Source organism: Lonchura striata, chromosome 25 (assembly GCF_046129695.1).
Source record: "Lonchura striata isolate bLonStr1 chromosome 25, bLonStr1.mat, whole genome shotgun sequence".
Lineage (NCBI taxonomy): Eukaryota > Metazoa > Chordata > Aves > Passeriformes > Estrildidae > Lonchura > Lonchura striata.
In genome coordinates this window covers 8582267-8599704 of record NC_134627.1, presented here as the reverse complement: position 1 = coordinate 8599704, position 17438 = coordinate 8582267, and the positions used below count along the sequence as shown (strand labels likewise).

General features: G+C 68.3%; 2 protein-coding genes across 2 annotated transcripts; both read left to right on the top strand.

Moving 5' to 3' along the window:
• The first annotated feature begins 9785 nt into the window (after positions 1 to 9785).
• On the top strand, positions 9786 to 14310 carry LOC144247483 (collagen alpha-1(I) chain-like). The gene is made up of 7 exons (XM_077788400.1): positions 9786 to 9977; positions 11406 to 11600; positions 12018 to 12052; positions 12150 to 12185; positions 12890 to 12982; positions 13059 to 13201; positions 14262 to 14310. Exons 1-7 carry the CDS (start codon positions 9896 to 9898, stop codon positions 14308 to 14310), a joined length of 633 nt encoding a protein of 210 aa, XP_077644526.1. The 5' UTR covers positions 9786 to 9895.
• A 923-nt stretch (positions 14311 to 15233) lies between these two features.
• LOC116184524 (uncharacterized) lies at positions 15234 to 17239 on the top strand. The gene is made up of 10 exons (XM_077788399.1): positions 15234 to 15248; positions 15351 to 15404; positions 15500 to 15544; positions 15741 to 15794; positions 16105 to 16158; positions 16408 to 16506; positions 16594 to 16638; positions 16718 to 16816; positions 16983 to 17036; positions 17147 to 17239. The coding sequence occupies exons 1-10, from the start codon at positions 15234 to 15236 to the stop codon at positions 17237 to 17239; spliced, it is 612 nt and encodes a 203-aa protein (XP_077644525.1).
• The last annotated feature ends 199 nt before the right edge of the window (positions 17240 to 17438 follow it).

Sequence of the window (17438 nt, the reverse complement as noted above, 5' to 3'; positions counted from 1 at the left end):
GGCATCTCTGTCCTGTCCATGTGCCACTGTCCCTGGGCATCTCTGTGCTGCCCAGGTGCCACCGTCCCTGGGATCTCATCCTGTCCTGTCACCATCCCTGGCACCCCATCCTGACCTGTCACCATCCCTGGGACCCCATCCTCTCCTGTCACCATCCCTGGGACCTCATCCTCTCCTGTCACCATCCCTGGGATCTCATCCTCTCCTGTCACCGTCCCTGGGATCTCATCCTCTCCTGTCACCATCCCTGGCACCCCATCCTGTCCTGTCACCATCCCTGGCATCCCATCCTCTCCTGTCACCATCCCTGGGCATTTCCGTCCTGCCACCATCGCTGGGGTCTCGGCCGCGCTGCGGGCAGGGCTGGGCCGGGCCCGGGTGCCACCAGGCTCTGGTGTCCCCGGTTCCCCGTGTCCCTGTGGCCAGGCCGGTGCCAGGGCGGTGCCGGGGGCGGGGAGGAGCGAGGTGCGAGGGAGTCCCGCGCCGTTCCCCGCGGCTCCCCCGCTCCCGGCCGGGCCCGCGGCCAAGCCCGCGCTGCTCCAGCCGGCCCCGGCCCGGCCCCAGTTATCGGCCGCTCACATTTTCCACCGAGCCGAGTTTGGGTTTGACAGCGCCGGCCGGAGGGAGGGAGGGACCCCCGAGCCCACCGCGGGGACCGGGACGGGGTTCAGGGAGGCGGGCATGGGGGGAGGATTCCGGCCCGGGGAGGGGCGGCTAGCCGGGCTGGTTGGCACCGAGGGTGGGAGCAGCACCCAGGAATGGGATCAGGGATCAGAGCGAGCCCAGAGCCTGGAGACGGAGCGGGACCGGGGCTTGGAGCACCGCAGGGCTCGGGGAGCAGCATCCGGGCACGGGAACGGTACCCGGGCACGGGAACGATACCCGGGGACGGGAGCGGTACCCGGGCACGGGAACGATACCCGGGGACGGGAGCGGCACCCGGGCACGGGAACGATTCCCCGGGCACGGGAACGATGCCCGGGGATGGGAGCGGTACCCGGGCACGGGAACGATTCCCCGGGGACGGGAGCGGTACCCGGGCACGGGAACGATGCCCCGGGGACGGGAGCAGCACCCAGGGAAGGAAATCCCGGGCACACAGAGCCGGCACTGCCCGAGCCGAACATTCTCTCGTCCCGCCCTTGAGGCTCCCGGGACAGCGGCGGCCGAGCCGAGCCCACGCCCGGAGACGCCCCCTGCTCACGGCCGGGCTGTGGGGAGCAAACGCCCCTGCCTGGGGCTCCCCGCGCCCCGGGGCCGGGCCGGTTCCTCGAGCGAGCGCGCCGCGGCCAGGCCGGCCCGGAGGGACGTCACGGGGCCGCTCCTCGCCCTGCTTCCTCGAAGGCGCCGCCGCCGCCGCTGCCAGGGTGACGCCGGCGGCTCGGGGCTGAGCCGCGTTGCGTCCTCGCCCCGGCAGCCTCCGGCAGCCTCCGGCCGGGCCGGCCCCGCCGCGCCGCCAGCGCCGCCGGCTTCCTGCGGAGGCGGAGGAATTTGGCTCCCGGCCGCGGGGCTGCAGCCGGACACCGCCGGCAGCGCGGCCACCCGGCACCGGCGGGGACAGCGGGAGCCACCGGGAACGGGACCGGGAACGGGAACGGGAACGGGGACGGGAACGGGGACGGGAACGGGAATGGGAACGCGAATGGGAACGGGAATGGGAATGGGCACAGGGACCGGGAACGGGAACGGGAACAGGAACGGGAACGGGAATGGGAATGGGAATGGGAATGGGAATGGGAATGGGAACGGGAATGGGAACGGGAATGGGAATGGGAATGGGAACGGGAATGGGAACGGGAACGGGAATGGGAATGGGAACGGAAATGGGAACGGGAATGGGAATGGGAATGGGAACGGGGACGGGAACGGGGACGGGAATGGGACAGGGACCGGGAACGGGAACGGGGATGGGAATGGGAATGGGACAGGGACCGGGAACGGGAACGGGAACGGAAACGGAAACGGGAACAGGAACGGGAATGGGACCGGGAACGGGAATGGGAACGGGAACGAGAACGGGAATGGGAACGGGAACGGACACAGACCAAAGGTTTTACCGTGGCCACGAGGTGGCCCTTGGGGTCTGTCCCCGAGAGCACACGCGTGACACAGGTGTGTGGCTGCACACGCGTGACATGGGCGTGTGGCTGCACACGCAGCGGCTGCGCCCACCCGAGATCCGGGGGGATGGAGAAGGGATGGAGGGGCAGAGAAATAAATCAAAATGTGTAAAGTGGTCAGGTGGGATGGAGAGAGGGATGGATGGATGGATGGATGGATGGATGGATGGATGATGGATGGATGGATGGATGATGGATGGATGGATGGATGGATGGATGGATGATGGATGGATGGATGATGGATGGATGATGGGTGGATGGATGGATGATGGATGGATGGATGGATGGATGAATGGATGAATGGATGGATGGATGGATGGATGGATGATGGATGGATGGATGGATGGATAGATGAATGGATGAATGGATGGATGATGGATGGATGGATGGATGGATGGATGATGGATGATGGATGGATGATGGATGGTTGGATGATGGATGGATGGATGGATGGATGGATGGATAGATGAATGGATGGATGGATGGATGATGGATGGATGGATGGATGGATGGATGATGGATGGATGGCTCACCCTTGGGGCTGAGCCCGTGGGTGCCACAGGTGTCACTGGTGTCCCACAGCCCTTGGGTGTGCCCACGGGCAGGGCTGGCACCCACCTTTATCTGGCCCTGAGAGTGTCCTGGCCGTGGTCTGGGGGTGCAGCCCCCGGTGCTACCCGTGGTGTGTCCCCGGCCCTGCCCGTGGCACTGTCCCGGTGTCCCCGCCCCTGCCGGTGTAACACTGTCCCGGTGTCCCCGCCCCTGCCGGTGGCACTGTCCCGGTGTCACACTGTCCCCAACCCTGCCGGTGTAACACTGTCCCGGTGTCCCCAGCCCTGCCGGTGGCACTGTCCCGGTGTCCCCAGCCCTGCCCGGTGCCCGGCCGGTCCCGGGGGGGCCGTTCCCGTTCCGAGCTCCCCCCGGGGGTGCGCAGGGTGGGACCCGGCCCGGCACAAGGCGGGGACGTCCCCGGCCCCCCAGTCCCCCCAAACCCCCCAAACCCCCGGTCCCCTCAGCCCCCGGGCCCCGCTCCCGCTGCCGACGTGGAGGCAGCGCCGGGGCCGGGCCCGGTGCGAGCCAAGGGCATCGCCCGCCCCGCCCGCCCCGACTTTGGGATCGGGCCCCCGGCAGCCCCGCCACGGGACGAGTCCGGCCCCGCCGCGTCCCCGCCACCGCCGCTGTCCCGCGTGGGGACGCGGCTGCTCCGGGGCACCCCCGGTGCTCCCCGCTGCTGCGCTCTGCGCGGGACCCCCGGCACCGCGGCCGCACCGTGAGCTCCGCCCGGCCCCGCCGTGCCTCAGTTTCCCCTCACACGTGTGCAGGGCCCGGCGGGCGAGGTTTGGGTTTTGTTTGTTTTTGGTGGGGGGGGGGGAGGAGGGAAAGACTTTTCAAGTTTTCTGGCTTTGCCCCAGTCTCATCCCTTTGAAACCCTTTTGTTGGGTGGCCGCGCCCCCTCCCCGCAGGCCTCGCCCACACGGACACACCACGCCCAGTTCGCCCAGTTCCCCCTCCCAGTTCACCCCCCCCCCCCCGCTCTATTTCCACGACGGCCGAGTCCCGCTGCCAAAGGGACGTGGCGGGACGGGGGGGACACCGTGGGGACACCGTGGGGCTGGGGGGACACCGTGGGGAGGGAGGGACACCGTGGGACTGGGGGGACACCGTGGGGACAGTGGGGACACCGTGGGGACGGGGGGAAGGGTTAACCCCCCCTCGGCCGTGCCGCTGCCGTCCCCTGGCAGGGAACTGGGATCAACTGGGGGAGCAGGGAGGTGCTGACGTGGGGCCGGGGAGGAAGAGGAGGAGGAGGAAGAGCTGGAGCATCGCTGCTGCTGCTGGGCCGAGCTCCAGCTGGAGGGACCCTGCCTGGGGACGGCGGGGCCGGGGGGGGCCCCTCTCCCCCTGCCCGGCCCCAGCTGCTCCTTTGGGGAGGGGGCGTCCTGAGTCCGCAGCTGAGACCCCCAGCCCAGGAGCCCAAACCACCCAAATACCCCCAAAACCCCAACAACCCCAACAGCCCCAGCTCAAAACGCTGAAAACCCGAACACCCCAACCCAGCAGCCCCAACCCCAAACTCCAAACCCCAAGTAACCCCAACCCAAACAGCCCCGGGGACCCCGACCCGAACCACCCCAGCAGCTCCTCCCACCAACCCAAACACCCCAACCCCACCCCAAGCACCCCAAGCAGTGCCTGGCTCTCCCCGGCACTCTGATCCCCCCAAACCCGACAGATTTGGGGACGCCTCGGTGCCAGATGAGCCCTTTGGCACCCAGAGGACACCCCACAGCTCTGTCCCCCAGAGCCCCCCAACCTTCCCCCCCTCCCTCCTGGGGGGCTCTCGGGGTTTTCAGCCCCTCGCACCAAGGTTTTGGGGTACAGGGGACCCCCGGGACCCCCCCTGCCCCGCCGCGGGGGTGCGAGGCGGGCGCTGGCAGCGCCGCGACCCGGCCACGTGGCACCGGGGCCACCGTCCCCGCCGGGCCGCGGGCCCGGGGCCGGCCCCGGCCGATGAGGTCACCGGGACCGCTCCGGGCCAGCCCCGGGGCCGCCGGCAGCGCGGGAGCGCCCGGTCCCCGCTCCCCTTCCCGTCCCGTCCCGTCCCCGTCCCCGTCCCGTCCCCGTCCCGTCCCCGCTCCCGTCTCCATCCCGTCCCCGCTCCCGTCCCGTTCCCGTCTCCATCCCGTTCCCGTCCCGTCCCCGCTCCCCTTCCCGTTCCCGTTCCCGTCCCCGCTCCCCTTCCCGTTCCCGTTCCCGTCCCCGTCCGGTCCCCGTTCCCGTCCCCGTTCCCGGGGATGATTTCCGGGGGGTTCAGGGGTGCGCAATCCCCTCCCGGGGGGCTCCGGGGTGCTCGGGGTACCCCCACATCCCCCCCAGTCCCACGGTGGGGAAGGGGCTGGGGAGCATCGCCCCCTCCCCCCGGGGATGAGGCTGCCCCGGGGCTGGGGTTGGGGGGGGGGCAGCAAATTCTTCAATGAAACTGAAGAGGGGAAAAAAAAAAAAAAAAAGGAATAAAAAGTGAAAAAAAAAGGAGTCGGGAACGGAAAATGTTCGGCGTGGAGCTCGGCCCTCAGAGTTTCCATCCCGGCTCAGACAGCGGGGCCGGGCCTGGGCGGCTGCGCCCGGCCTGGGACCCCTCCGGAGCCCCTGGCCCCCCAAAACTGCCCCCAGCCCCCCAGATCCGCTCCAGACCCCACTGCTGGGGTGGGGGGGCAGAGGGGATGAGACCCCCAGGAGGGGCCCTGCCCTGGGTGTTGGGGGGTGCAGGGGGTGATGAGCCCCCCAGGAGGGGCCCAGCCCTGGGTGTTGGGGGGTGCAGGGGGTGATGAGCCCCCCAGGAGGGGCCCTGCCCTGGGTGTTGGGGGGTGCAGGGGGTGATGAGCCCCCCAGAGGTCCCAGACCTGGGTTAGGGGTGCAGGGGGTGATGAGCCCCCCAGGAGGGGCCAGCCTGGCTGTTGGGGGGTGCAGACGGGGGGTGACCCCCATCCCTGGCCGTGGGGACAATGTGGGGGTGCAGAGGTTGAAATGAGCCCCCCGGGGGTGGGTCCCAGCCCCTGGGAGGGGTCACACCCCTGCCCCCCATCCCGCTGGACCCATGCTTGGTGCAGGGACCCCCCGAGCAGGACGAGGTCCCCTCCTCAAGCCGGGGGTCCCCGGCGGGGGCACGACCACCCTGTGGCAGCCCCCCCGGGCCGGCGGTGCCCCCGGCGCGGGCGGCGCGGCGCTGGCACCGCGGGGGCCAATTTCAGCAATTTTCCCTGGAAATAGCCGGGGAGTCGCGGCCGTGATTACGGGGTTCTGCCCTGCGCCGCAATTGAGGCCCGGAGGCCACCAGGAATAGCCGGGGCGGTGCCGGGCTGCGGCCGCCGCGGGGGAAACTGAGGCACCGCGTCGCCCACCACGTCCCCATGGGAGAGTGACAAGTGTGGGGGGGAATGGGGGGGGGGGGGGTCTGAGCAAGGGGCGGATCTCGGGGAGCACCCCCCACCCCAAAAAGGCTCCTTAGTGGCGGCGTGGTGGGGCTGGGGGCACCCAGGGTGGGGTCGGACACCTGCGTGGCACCGCCTGGCAGGACAGCGCCCTGTCCCCTCCGCCCTGTCCCCAAGGGGGGGACGCGGCCCGGGGAGGGGGCTGAGCCCGCGGGGTGGGCGGGGGGCGATGCGGGGGGACCGGGAGCGGCTCCCGGGGCTGCCGAGGGAAGGGGGGAGAGGGGAGGGAATTAATCCGATCCATGTGGCCGGGCTGCCGGCAGCTAACCCGCTCCAGATGCCGCTGCCTGCTCCAGCTGCTCGGCAAACAAACCCCCGCCCTGCCCCGAACCCCTTTTTTGGGTGATTCCCCCCCAAAATCATTGGGGGGCTGCCCCCCTTCATCCTCGCCCCCCACCCTCCGGGCAACCCCTGGCCCAGAGGATTTTTGGGGCAGCCGCTGACTTTTTGGGGCACCCATCAACTTTTGGGGAACCCCCTGCAATTTTGGGCATCCCCCAAGTTTTTGGCACGACCGCTGATTTTTCTGGGAGGATCCCCCAAGTTTTTGGGGTGGCCCCCGAGTTTTTGGGGTGACCCTCTTCTTTTTGGGGTGGCTGCCCCCATTCTGAGCGCTGTGGCCACACGCCCGGTTCGCACCAGTAAAAACCAGTCTGGAACCCGCGGGAAAGGCTCTGGGATCCCCCCAAAAGCTGAGGGGGGGCTGAGTGGGACACCCCCATCCCCAACACCCCCAGGGAGCAGGAGGGTCCCGGCTGGGTGACCCAAAATCCTGCAGGAGCCCAGGCCTCGGCATCTCCCGTTCTGCTTCCGAGGATCCTAATGGCTTTTCCAGCCTCTTTTTTTTCATTTTCTTCTTCTTTATTATTTTTTTTCCCTTATTCAGAGTGGGAATTCTTCCCTTTTCCCAGCCCCCAACCCCTTGTCCCGCATTCCTGGGGCGGGCGGCCGGGGGTTGATGAGGTGGCATCATCCCGTCCTTCCCCCCCCCTTTTTTTTTTTAATTCCCCTCCCTCTCCATATATACATAAAAAAAAAAAAGAAAAAAAAGGCAAGAAAAAAAACACCCAAGCCGATGACATTCTTTTCTTTTCTGTCATGCTGCAAAAATTAAAGACACATCTTCAGCCTGGAGCCCGGCCAGGGCTTTTCGAGTCGCCGGGGCAGGATTGGAGGAGGCTCCGCTTGCAACGTGTCTTGGATGCACGGATCCAGGGCTGGAGGAGGGATGTGGGGCTGGAGAATGGATCCAGGGCTGGAGGAGGGATGTGGGGCTGGAGAATGGATCCAGGGCTGGAGAAGGGATGTGGGGCTGGAGAATGGATCCAGGCTGGAGGAGGGATGTGGGGCTGGAGAATGGATCCAGGGCTGGAGCAGGGATGTGGGGCTGGAGAATGGATCCAGGGCTGGAGGAGGGATGTGGGGCTGGAGAATGGATCCAGGCTGGAGGAGGGATGTGGGGCTGGATCCGGGGCTGGAGAATGGATGTGGGGCTGGATCCGGGGCTGGAGAATGGATGTGGGGCTGGATCTGGGGCTGGAGAATGGATGTGGGGCTGGAGAATGGATCCAGGCTGGAGGAGGGATGTGGGGCTGGATCCGGGGCTGGAGGAGGGATGTGGGGCTGGATGTGGGGCTGGAGAATGGATGTGGGGCTGGAGAATTGATCCAGGGCTGGAGGAGGGATGTGGGGCTGGATCCGGGGCTGGAGAATGGATGTGGGGCTGGATGTGGGGCTGGATGTGGGATCTGGGGCTGGATCTGGGATTTGGGGCTGGATCTGGGGCTGGATAAGGGGACAGGGCTGGGGGCAGGGCTGGGACACGCCTGGGCACACCAGTGACCCCCACCAGTATTCCCAGTGCTCCCAGCACTGCTGGCATTCCCAGTGCTCCCAGTATTCCCAGTGCTCCCAGTACTCTCAGAATTCCCAGTATTCCCACTGCTCCCACTGCTCCCAGCACTCCCAGTTCTCCCAGTGCTCCAAGCGCTCCCAGTGCGCCCAGCACTCCCAGTGCTCCCAGTGTCCCCAGTGCTCCCAGTTCTCCCAGTGTTCCCAGTTCTCCCAGCACGCCCAGCACTCCCAGTGTTCCCAATGCTCCCAGCACTCCAAGTTCTCCCAGTGTTCCCAGTTCTCCCAGTGCTCCCAGTGCTCTCAGAGCTCCCAGTGTTCCCAGTGTCCCCAGTGCACCCAGCGCTTCCAGTTCTCCCAGTGTTCCCAGTGCTCTCAGTGTTCCCAAGGCGCCCAGTGCCCCCAGTGCTCCCAGTGTCCCCAGTGCTCCCAGTGCTCCCAGTGCTCCCAGTGCTCCCAGTACTCCCAATGCTCCCAGTGCTCCCATCTCCCAGTGCCCCCAGTGCTCCCAGTACTCCCAGTGCCCCCAGTGCTCCCAGTGTTCCCAGTGTCCCCAGTGCCCCCAGTTCTCCCAGTGCTCCCATCTCCCAGTGCTCCCAGTGCTCCCAGTGCCCCCAGTGCTCCCAGTGTCCCCAGTGCCCCCAGTACTCCCAGTGCTCCCAGTGCTCCCAGTACTCCCAGTGCTCCCAGTGCCCCCAGTGCTCCCAGTGTCCCCAGTGCCCCCAGTTCTCCCAGTGCTCCCATCTCCCAGTGCCCCCAGTTCTCCCAGTGCTCCCAGTTCTCCCAGTGCTCCCAGCACTCCCAGTATTCCCAGTTCTCCCAGCGCTCCCAGCACCCCCCAGCAGAGCGCGGGGGCCCCGGGGCCGATCCCCCCTTTTCCCCCGGCCCCATTTCCCACCGCGCTCCCCAAAAACGCGAGCGGCGGCGGGAGCCGCCCCTCCCCCGGTGCCACATTGGCCGCGCTGCCGGCCGGGCCGGGCGGGGATGCTTTTGGCGTGTAATTACAGCCTCCCCAAATTGCACGGTAGGTCCTGGAGCATTGTCCAGGAGCTTTTGCTTTTTCCAACCAACGTGGCTCCTTCAAATGTGGAAACGGCCCTGGAGCCGCGCCAGGGGGGGAGCGCGGGGAGCGAGAGGAGCGAGGGGAAGGAAGGGGAAAGAGGGGAAGAAAAAAGGGCTGAAAACACAAAGCCAGCGGGCCTGGGGGAGGGATTTGGGGTGCCCGTGGTTCTTGGAGGGGCCTCGGGGCTGGGGTCCCTCAGGGGATGCTCTTGGGGACCGTCCAAGGGATGCTCTGGGGACCGGTGGCCTTGCGCCGTGCCGGGGTTTGGTCCCGCCGGGGGTGGGTTTTGGGGTGCCCCAGTCCCGGGGTGGCTGTTTTGGGGGGTGGGGGGATGGCGGGGCCCCGGTGCAGCTCCGGGCGTCGCGTGGCACCGGGGTCCCCGAGGCGCCACGTGCCACATCGCCCGTCCCCACCCAGCCAGCCCCGCAGACCCCTCCGAGCGTGCAGGACCCCCCCAAAAAAACCACAACCCCCCGCAAAAAAACCCGCACCCCAAAACCCCCCGACCCCCATCCCGGCCCGGCCCCGCCGCGGAGCACACGCGTGTGCCCGGCCGCGTGTGCGTGTGCCCGGCCGTGTTTGCGTGTGCGCGGCCACACGGCCCGGGGTGGGGGGGGGGACAGGGGGTGCCCCCCAATTCTCTGGGTGCCTCTGATTGGCCGAGGGGGCCGTCCAAAATCCGCTGCTCGCGCCGGGTCCCACCTCTCCGCCGCGGCGCAGGGTATAAAAGGGCCGGCGCCGGAGCGGGCGAAGGGCGGTAGGAACTTTCTGCTGGGGTCGGGATTTGGAGCTCCAGGGTTGCAGCGGCCCCGCATGACCCCAAGCTGAGAACAAAAGAGACCCCAAAGAGTCTACATGTCTAATATTTAGACATGTTCAGCTTTGTGGATTCTCGGTCACTGCTGTTGATAGCAGCGACCGTCCTACTCGCCCGCGGGCAAGGAGAGGAAGACAGTGAGTAGCGGGCACCGGGGATGCCCCCGGCCCGGCGGGACGCGGCTCCGGGCTGGCACCGGCCCCGCGGCACCGGCCGCGCCCGGCCCGGGCTGGGCGTGCGGAGCGGGGAACGAGGGGCGAAGCGGGGCAACGAGGGGAAAATCGCAAAAAAGAGAAGAGGAGAGGACTGAGGGGATTTGGGGTTGGGGGAATAGGGGTTTAGGGGGCTGCGGGGTGAGGATGGGGCGCCCTGCCAAGAGCGGGGAGGGAAGGAAGGGTGGAGAGGAGCCGGGACCAAGGGGAGGAGGAGGAGGAGGCCGGGAAGGGAAAGGAAAGGGGGGAAAGAGCGCGGGAGAGAGAAGAGGGGGGAGAGGAGGGAGAGGGGGGGCCCAGCCCCGGGATCTGCGAAAGCCATCAGGAAAGAATTAGAAAAGTCTCGGATGATTCATAAGCAAAATGTTTCGGCAGCCGGGGGAGCGGGGGCTGCCAGCGGCGCGGGCCGGGGGCACGGCTGGGGTCACCCCCCGTGCCAGCCCGCGGCCCCGTGCCCGCTGCCACCTGCGCCAGGGGGACACGGGGGGACCCCCGGCCCGGCGCCCATCGCCTTTTGCCCGATTTTGTCCTTTTTTGGGGGATTTTTGGGCTGTTTTTCCTAAATACGTTTTTATTATTATTATCCTTTATTATTACTATTATTATTAAGCATTTTGTGCTGACAATGCCCATCGCGCATTTCCCCTTCTCCATTTCCCATTCCCGTTCTGTGTCCTGCATTTCCCATTCTGCATTTTGCCTTTCCCATTCCCACTTTGCCCTTTTTTTTTTTTGTCCCAGAAGAATTTTGCATTTTCCGCTTGCCTTTTTTTAACACATTTTTTGGGTTTTTTTCCCCTTTTTTTTTTTTTCTTTGCCTTTTTTTTTTTTTTTTCCTTTTCTTTTTTTGGAGGAGCGTGGGTGGGTGGTTGCTCCATGAGTTCCTGTGTCCCCCTCCCCACGCCAGGACCCTTCCCCACCGCGGGGCCGCCGCCGGGCCTGGCCGCTCGCCCTGCCCTCCCCTCCCGCTCCCGCTCGGGTCTGGCCCGGTCCAGCCCCGTCCCGCCGCTCCTGGATCCGATTCCAGCCCAGACCCCGGGGCCCGTCCGTCCGTCCGTCCGTCCGTCCGTCCGCCCGCGGCCGCCGGGACCCCCCCTCGCCCCGGGGGCTGTTTGCCTTGGCCCGGCCGGCCCGAGCGAGCGGCCGCGGGGATTTTTGTTTAAATTCCAGCCGGAGTGGGAAGGGTTTGCTGCTGTGGAGCTTTTCCCGTGTCACCGCGGCGCGCTGATGAGAACCAGATGAAGGGAAAGGGAGAAGAGCGGGGAGGGGAGGGGAGAGGGAGGGCAGGGAGGGGAGGGGGAGCCGGCCGGGCCCCGGGCCGCCCCTCCTGACGCTGCCCCCGCCCCGTCGCAGTCCAAACCGGGAGCTGCATCCAGGATGGGCTCACCTACAACGACAAGGACGTGTGGAAGCCAGAACCGTGCCAGATCTGCGTGTGCGACAGCGGCAACATCCTGTGCGACGAGGTGATCTGCGAGGACACCTCCGACTGCCCCAACGCCGAGATCCCCTTCGGAGAGTGCTGCCCCATCTGTCCCGACACCGACGGTATCGCGACATCCCACCCCCGCCGCGGGTGCCACCCCCCCGGGACCGGCGGGCGCCGTGTCCCTTCCCTGTGTCCCCTCCCGGAGTCCCCTCCCGGTGTCCCTTCCCGGTGTCCCCTCCCGGAGTCCCCTCCGGTGTCCCCTCCCGGTGTCCCCTCCCGGTGTCCCCTCCCGGTGTCCCTTCCCGGTGTCCCCTCCCGGTGTCCCTTCCCGGAGTCCCCTCCCGGTGTCCCTTCCCGGTGTCCCCTCCCGGTGTCCCTTCCCCGTGTCCCCTCCCGGTGTCCCTTCCCGGAGTCCCCTCCCGGTGTCCCTTCCCGGTGTCCCTTCCCCGTGTCCCCTCCGGTGTCCCCTCCCGCGGGCTGCCCGGGGTGGGGCGGGTGACGCCGCGCCGCTCTGAACCCCCTTTTTCCCCCCACAGCCTCCCCTGCCTACCCAGAAAATGCTGGAGTAGAGGTAAGGGCCCCCCCAAAACGCCGCCAGTTTCTCCAGACCCCCCCCCCCCAGTGTTTGCAGCCCCCCTTCTCTAACCTCTTCTGCCTCTGCCCCGCAGGGTCCTAAAGGAGACACCGGCCCCAAAGGAGACAGGGTGGGTGCGCCCCCCAGAGCCCCCTGCTCTGCAGAGACCCCCATCCCGCTGGGGAGCACCCCAGTTCTGCTGGGGGACACCCCAATCCTACAGGGGAACACCCCAATCCCACTGGGGACACCCCAATCCCACTGGGGACACCCCAGTCCTGCTGGGCTCACCCCAATCTCCTACTGGGGTTCATCCCAGTCCTGCTGGGCCTCAACCCAATCCCCAGCTGGGCTCACCCCAATCCCACTGGGGTCACCCCAATCCCACAGGGGAACACCCCAATTCCACTTATGGACACCCCAATCCTACAGTGGGATAACCCAATACCACAGGGGCTCACCCCAATCTCCCACTGGGCTCACCCCCATCCCACTGGGGGATACCCCAATCCCACCGGGCTCACCCCAATTCCTCTGGAGCTCACCCCAATCCCACTGGAGCTCCCCCCAATCCCACCGGGCTCACCCCAATTCCTCTGGAGCTCCCCCCAATCCCACAGGGGCTCACCCCAATCCCACAGAGGCTCACCCCAATTTCTCTGGAGCTCACCCCAATCCCACAGGGGCTCCCCCCAGTCCCACAGGGGCTCCCCCCAGTCCCGCTGGAGCTCACCCCAATTCCTCTGGAGCTCCCCCCAATCCCACAAGGGCTCACCCCATTTCCTCTGGAGCTCCCCCCAGTCCCCCCAGCCTCACCCCCTCTTCTCTCCGCAGGGACTGCCCGGCCCCCCCGGCAGAGATGGAATCCCCGGCCAGCCCGGCCTGCCCGGCCCCCCCGGCCCCCCCGGTCCCCCCGGCCTCGGCGGGGTGAGTGTGGGGGGTCCCCGGCGGCGCAGCCCCCCGGGGGTCCCTGCCCCGCTCACCCCCCGCTCTCCTCCCGCAGAACTTCGCTCCCCAGATGTCCTACGGCTACGACGAGAAGGCCGGAGGCATGGCCGTGCCCGGGCCCATGGTGAGCGGGGCACGGGGGCACGGGGGCACGGGGGCACGGGGGCACGGGGGCACGGGGGGCACGGGAGGAGCTGGGCGAGGGGACGGGACAGCAGCGGCCCCTGTGCCGGTGATGTCACTGAGCACCAGGACACGGCAGCGATGCTGGGGACAGGGACAGGGAGGGGGGTGACAATGGGGACAGGGACTGGGACAGGGACAGAGCTGGGGACAGGGACAGAGCTGGGGACAGGGACAGAGCTGGGGACAGGGACAGGGAGGGGGTGACAATGGGGACAGGGAATGGGACAGGGACAGAGTCAGGGATAGGGATGGGGACAGGGATGGGGACAGGGATGGGGACAGGGACAGGAACTGGGACAGGGATGGGGACAGGGAGGGGGTGACAATGGGGACAGGGAATGGGACAGGGACAGAGTCAGGGACAGGGATGGGGACAGGGATGGGGACAGGGACAGGGAGGGGGTGACAATGGGGACAGGGCCTGGGACAGGAACTGGGACAGGGACAGGGATGGGGACAGGGATGGGGACAGAGAGGGGGTGACAATGGGGACAGGGACTGGCACAAGGACAGAGCTGGGGACAGGGACAGGGACATGGGGACAGGGACAGGGAGGGGGTGACAATGGGGACAGGGAATGGGACAGGGACTGGGATGGGGACAGGGACAAGGATGGGGACGGGGATGGGGGAACAACAGAGACAGGGAATGTGCAGGGACTGGGACAGAGACAGAGCTGAGGACAGGGACAGGGATGGGGACAGGGACTGGGATGGGGACTGGGACCGGGACAGAGTCAGGGACAAGTTGGTGATGGGGACAGGAAGTGGCAATGGGGACAGGGATGGGGACAGGGAGGGGTGGCAATGGGGACAGCAAAATGGGATGATGGGGACAGGCAATGGGGACAATGGGGACAGGCAATGGGGACAATGGGGACAATGGGGACAGGCAATGGGGACAACAAAATGGGGCAGCGGTGTGGGATGGCAATAGGGGCAGGGATGGGGTGGCAATGGGGACAGGAAGGGGCTGCCTTTGGGACAGTGATGGGCTGGAGGGGAGGGCAGCAGGGGAGGGGACAGGGACAGGGTGACAAGGCCCCACTGATGACACTTTCTCTTCTCCCCAGGGCCCAGCTGGTCCCCGTGGTCTCCCCGGCCCTCCCGGTGCTCCCGTGAGTGTCACCTCTTCCTGTCCATTTGGGTTTGGGGACAAACAGCCTCTCTGGGGGTGGGGGACAGGTCGGAGGGTGTCACACCCTCCCTGACAGCCGCAGAGGCACGTGGGGACAAAGTCCTGGTGCCACCATATGGGGGGACACCGCCACCACCACGGGGGGATCCAGGCCCAAGCTTCTCACGTTCTGACCCATTTTTTATCCTTTATTTTATCTCCGCAGGGCCCTCAAGGTTTCCAAGGTCCCCCCGGTGAACCTGGAGAGCCCGGTGCTTCTGTGAGTGCTGTCACCTGCCCATGTCCCCTGGGGCTGGGGACGCTGCTGCTGCTGCTGCTCCAGCCCCGCTCTGGGACCCACAGCACTGGGGCTGCCAGGGCCTGGCACTGCCCGGGCTGGGTGACAGGGTGACAGGGTGACAGGGTGACAGGGTGACAGGGTGACAGGGGGCAGCTGGCACCTCAGCACCCTCCCCCATGCCCTCCCTCTCTCCTAGGGTCCCATGGGCCCCCGAGGTCCCGCCGGCCCCCCTGGCAAGAACGGAGATGACGTAAGTGACCCACCCGTGGGGTCCCCCCCGTTTGGGGCCCGGTGGCCCTGCCAGCCCCCCCAGGCCAGCAGGAGCCGCCTGGCTCGGGGACGTGCCCCCAAGGCCGTGTCCTTGTCCTCAGGGTGAAGCTGGCAAGCCTGGCCGCCCCGGAGAGCGGGGTCCCCCCGGCCCCCAGGTGAGACAGGCGAGGGGACACCGCCAGCTGTGCCCCCCTCGGGGACACCCCCAGCTGTGCCCCCCTCGGGGACACCCCCAGCTGTCCCCCCCTCGGGGACAGGCCACTCTGCTGTGGGGACAGCCCCCCCGGCACCCCCGTCACCGCCCCCCGTTTCCCCCAGGGCGCCCGAGGTCTCCCCGGAACCGCCGGCCTGCCGGGCATGAAGGGACACAGGGTGAGTCCCCCTCCCGTGCTGGTGACACCCAGGGGACGAGGGACCCCTGCCCTCCCCCGGGTCCCCCCCTGACCCCCCAGCATTTCTCTCTCCTGCCCCCAGGGTTTCAGCGGTCTGGATGGTGCCAAGGGTGAGCCCGGACCTGCCGGCCCCAAGGTGAGGAGCGGTGGCAGCGCCGCCGCTGTCCCCAATGTCCCCGCTGTCCCCTCCTCCCTGCAGAGCAGGTCCCTCACGGTGTCCTTCCTCCTCAGGGAGAGCCCGGCAGCCCCGGGGAGAACGGAGCTCCCGGGCAGATGGTGAGTGCTGGGCCAGGGCTGGCTGGGGGGACAGGACGGGGGTGCCCCGGTGGGGACCCCGCTGCTCCTCAGGGACCCGCCGGGAGCGTCGCCGTGGGCAGCACTGCGGGCACAGGGATGGGAGGGGGCTCGGGAAGGGGCGATGCCCACCCAGGTGACCCAACCGCGTCCTAAACCCGTCCCGTCCCCTCCGCAGGGTCCTCGTGGTCTTCCCGGCGAGCGAGGCCGTCCCGGCCCTTCTGGCCCCGCCGTGAGTATTTGGGATGGGCACGGCTGAGACCCCTGCCCGGGGCCACCCGTGCCACGCGTGGGTGCCGCCTGTGCCACCCGCGGGCCTCACCGCCGCTGTCCCCTCTCCGCAGGGCGCTCGTGGCAATGACGGTGCTCCCGGCGCCGCCGGTCCCCCCGTGAGTACCCCCGGCCCTCCTGGGGGGAGATCCCGTCCCGGCTGCCCCGTGGGGAGCCCCGGCCGGGAGCCAGGGGGGCTCTGCTGCCCGGGGATCCCCCCGAGCCCGCTGGGGCCGGGATCCCCCCTGAGCCGTGCCCCCTGTCCCGTTTAGGGTCCGACCGGTCCCGCTGGTCCCCCCGGCTTCCCCGGTGCTGCTGGTGCTAAGGTAGGGCCTGCCTGGCTCTGCGGGGCTGGGGGGCACTGGGGGGCACTGGGAGGGTGGGCTGGGGGGGTGCTGGGCAGGGAAGGGTCCCCGAGGCTGGATCACCCCGGCTGGCACTGCCTGGGACAGTGGCACCCGTGGGGACGTCCCAGCGTGTCCCGGGCGCCCGTCCCGGCTGTGGCACCGCGGGCAGGTGGAACCAGGGCAGCCCTGGCGCTCACGGCTCCTCCTCCTCCTCCTCTTCCTCCCCAGGGTGAGACCGGTCCCCAGGGTGCTCGTGGCAGCGAAGGTCCCCAAGGTGCTCGCGGCGAGCCCGGCCCCCCCGGCCCCGCTGGCGCTGCCGGTCCTGCTGTAAGCGACGTCCCAGGGCTCCCTGTCCTTCGGCCTCGCGTCCTGCCGGCCCCGCCGTGACCCTCCTCTCCCTCCTTCTCTCCGCAGGGCAACCCCGGTGCCGACGGCCAGCCCGGTGCCAAGGGCGCCACCGTGAGTGTCCCCCGCGTCCCCCCCGGCCGCGGCAGGGAGGGCCGCGCCGCCTGCTCACGGCCTCCCGTGCCTCTTGCAGGGCGCTCCCGGCATCGCCGGCGCTCCCGGCTTCCCCGGTGCCCGCGGTCCCTCCGGACCCCAGGGTCCCAGCGGCGCCCCCGGCCCCAAGGGCAACACCGTGAGTACCCCCGGGCCGCTCCGGCCGCAGCCGCCGCGCCTGGAGGCGCCTCCCGAGGTGTCCCCGCCGGGTTCGGTGGGGCGGGGGGCGGCTCCTCGGTCCCTCCGAGGGCTCCCTCCGCTCCTCAAGCCGCCGCTGAACCTTTTCTCTCCGCTCTCCCCTCCAGGGTGAGCCCGGCGCTCCGGGCAACAAGGGCGACACCGGTGCCAAAGGCGAACCCGTGAGTGCCCCCCCGACGTGTCCCTGGGGGCGCGGCCCCCGCGGGCTCCGGGCCCGGCCGGGGCTCCTCATCCCCGCGCGTCCTTCCCCAGGGTCCCGCTGGTGTCCAAGGTCCCCCCGGCCCCGCTGGAGAGGAAGGCAAGAGAGGAGCCCGTGGTGAGCCCGGCCCCGCCGGCCTGCCCGGCCCCGCTGGCGAGCGTGTGAGTAGGGGTGTCCCTGTCCTTGTCCCCAGCCCTGCCATGTCCCTGTCTCCATACCCGCCATGTCCCTGTCCTTGTCCCCATCCCCACCATGTCCCTGTCCCCATCCCCATCATGTCCCTGTCCCCACCCCAGCCACGTCCATGTTCCTGTCCCCCCTGGCCATGTCCATGTCCATGTCCCCATCCCTGCCATGTCCATGT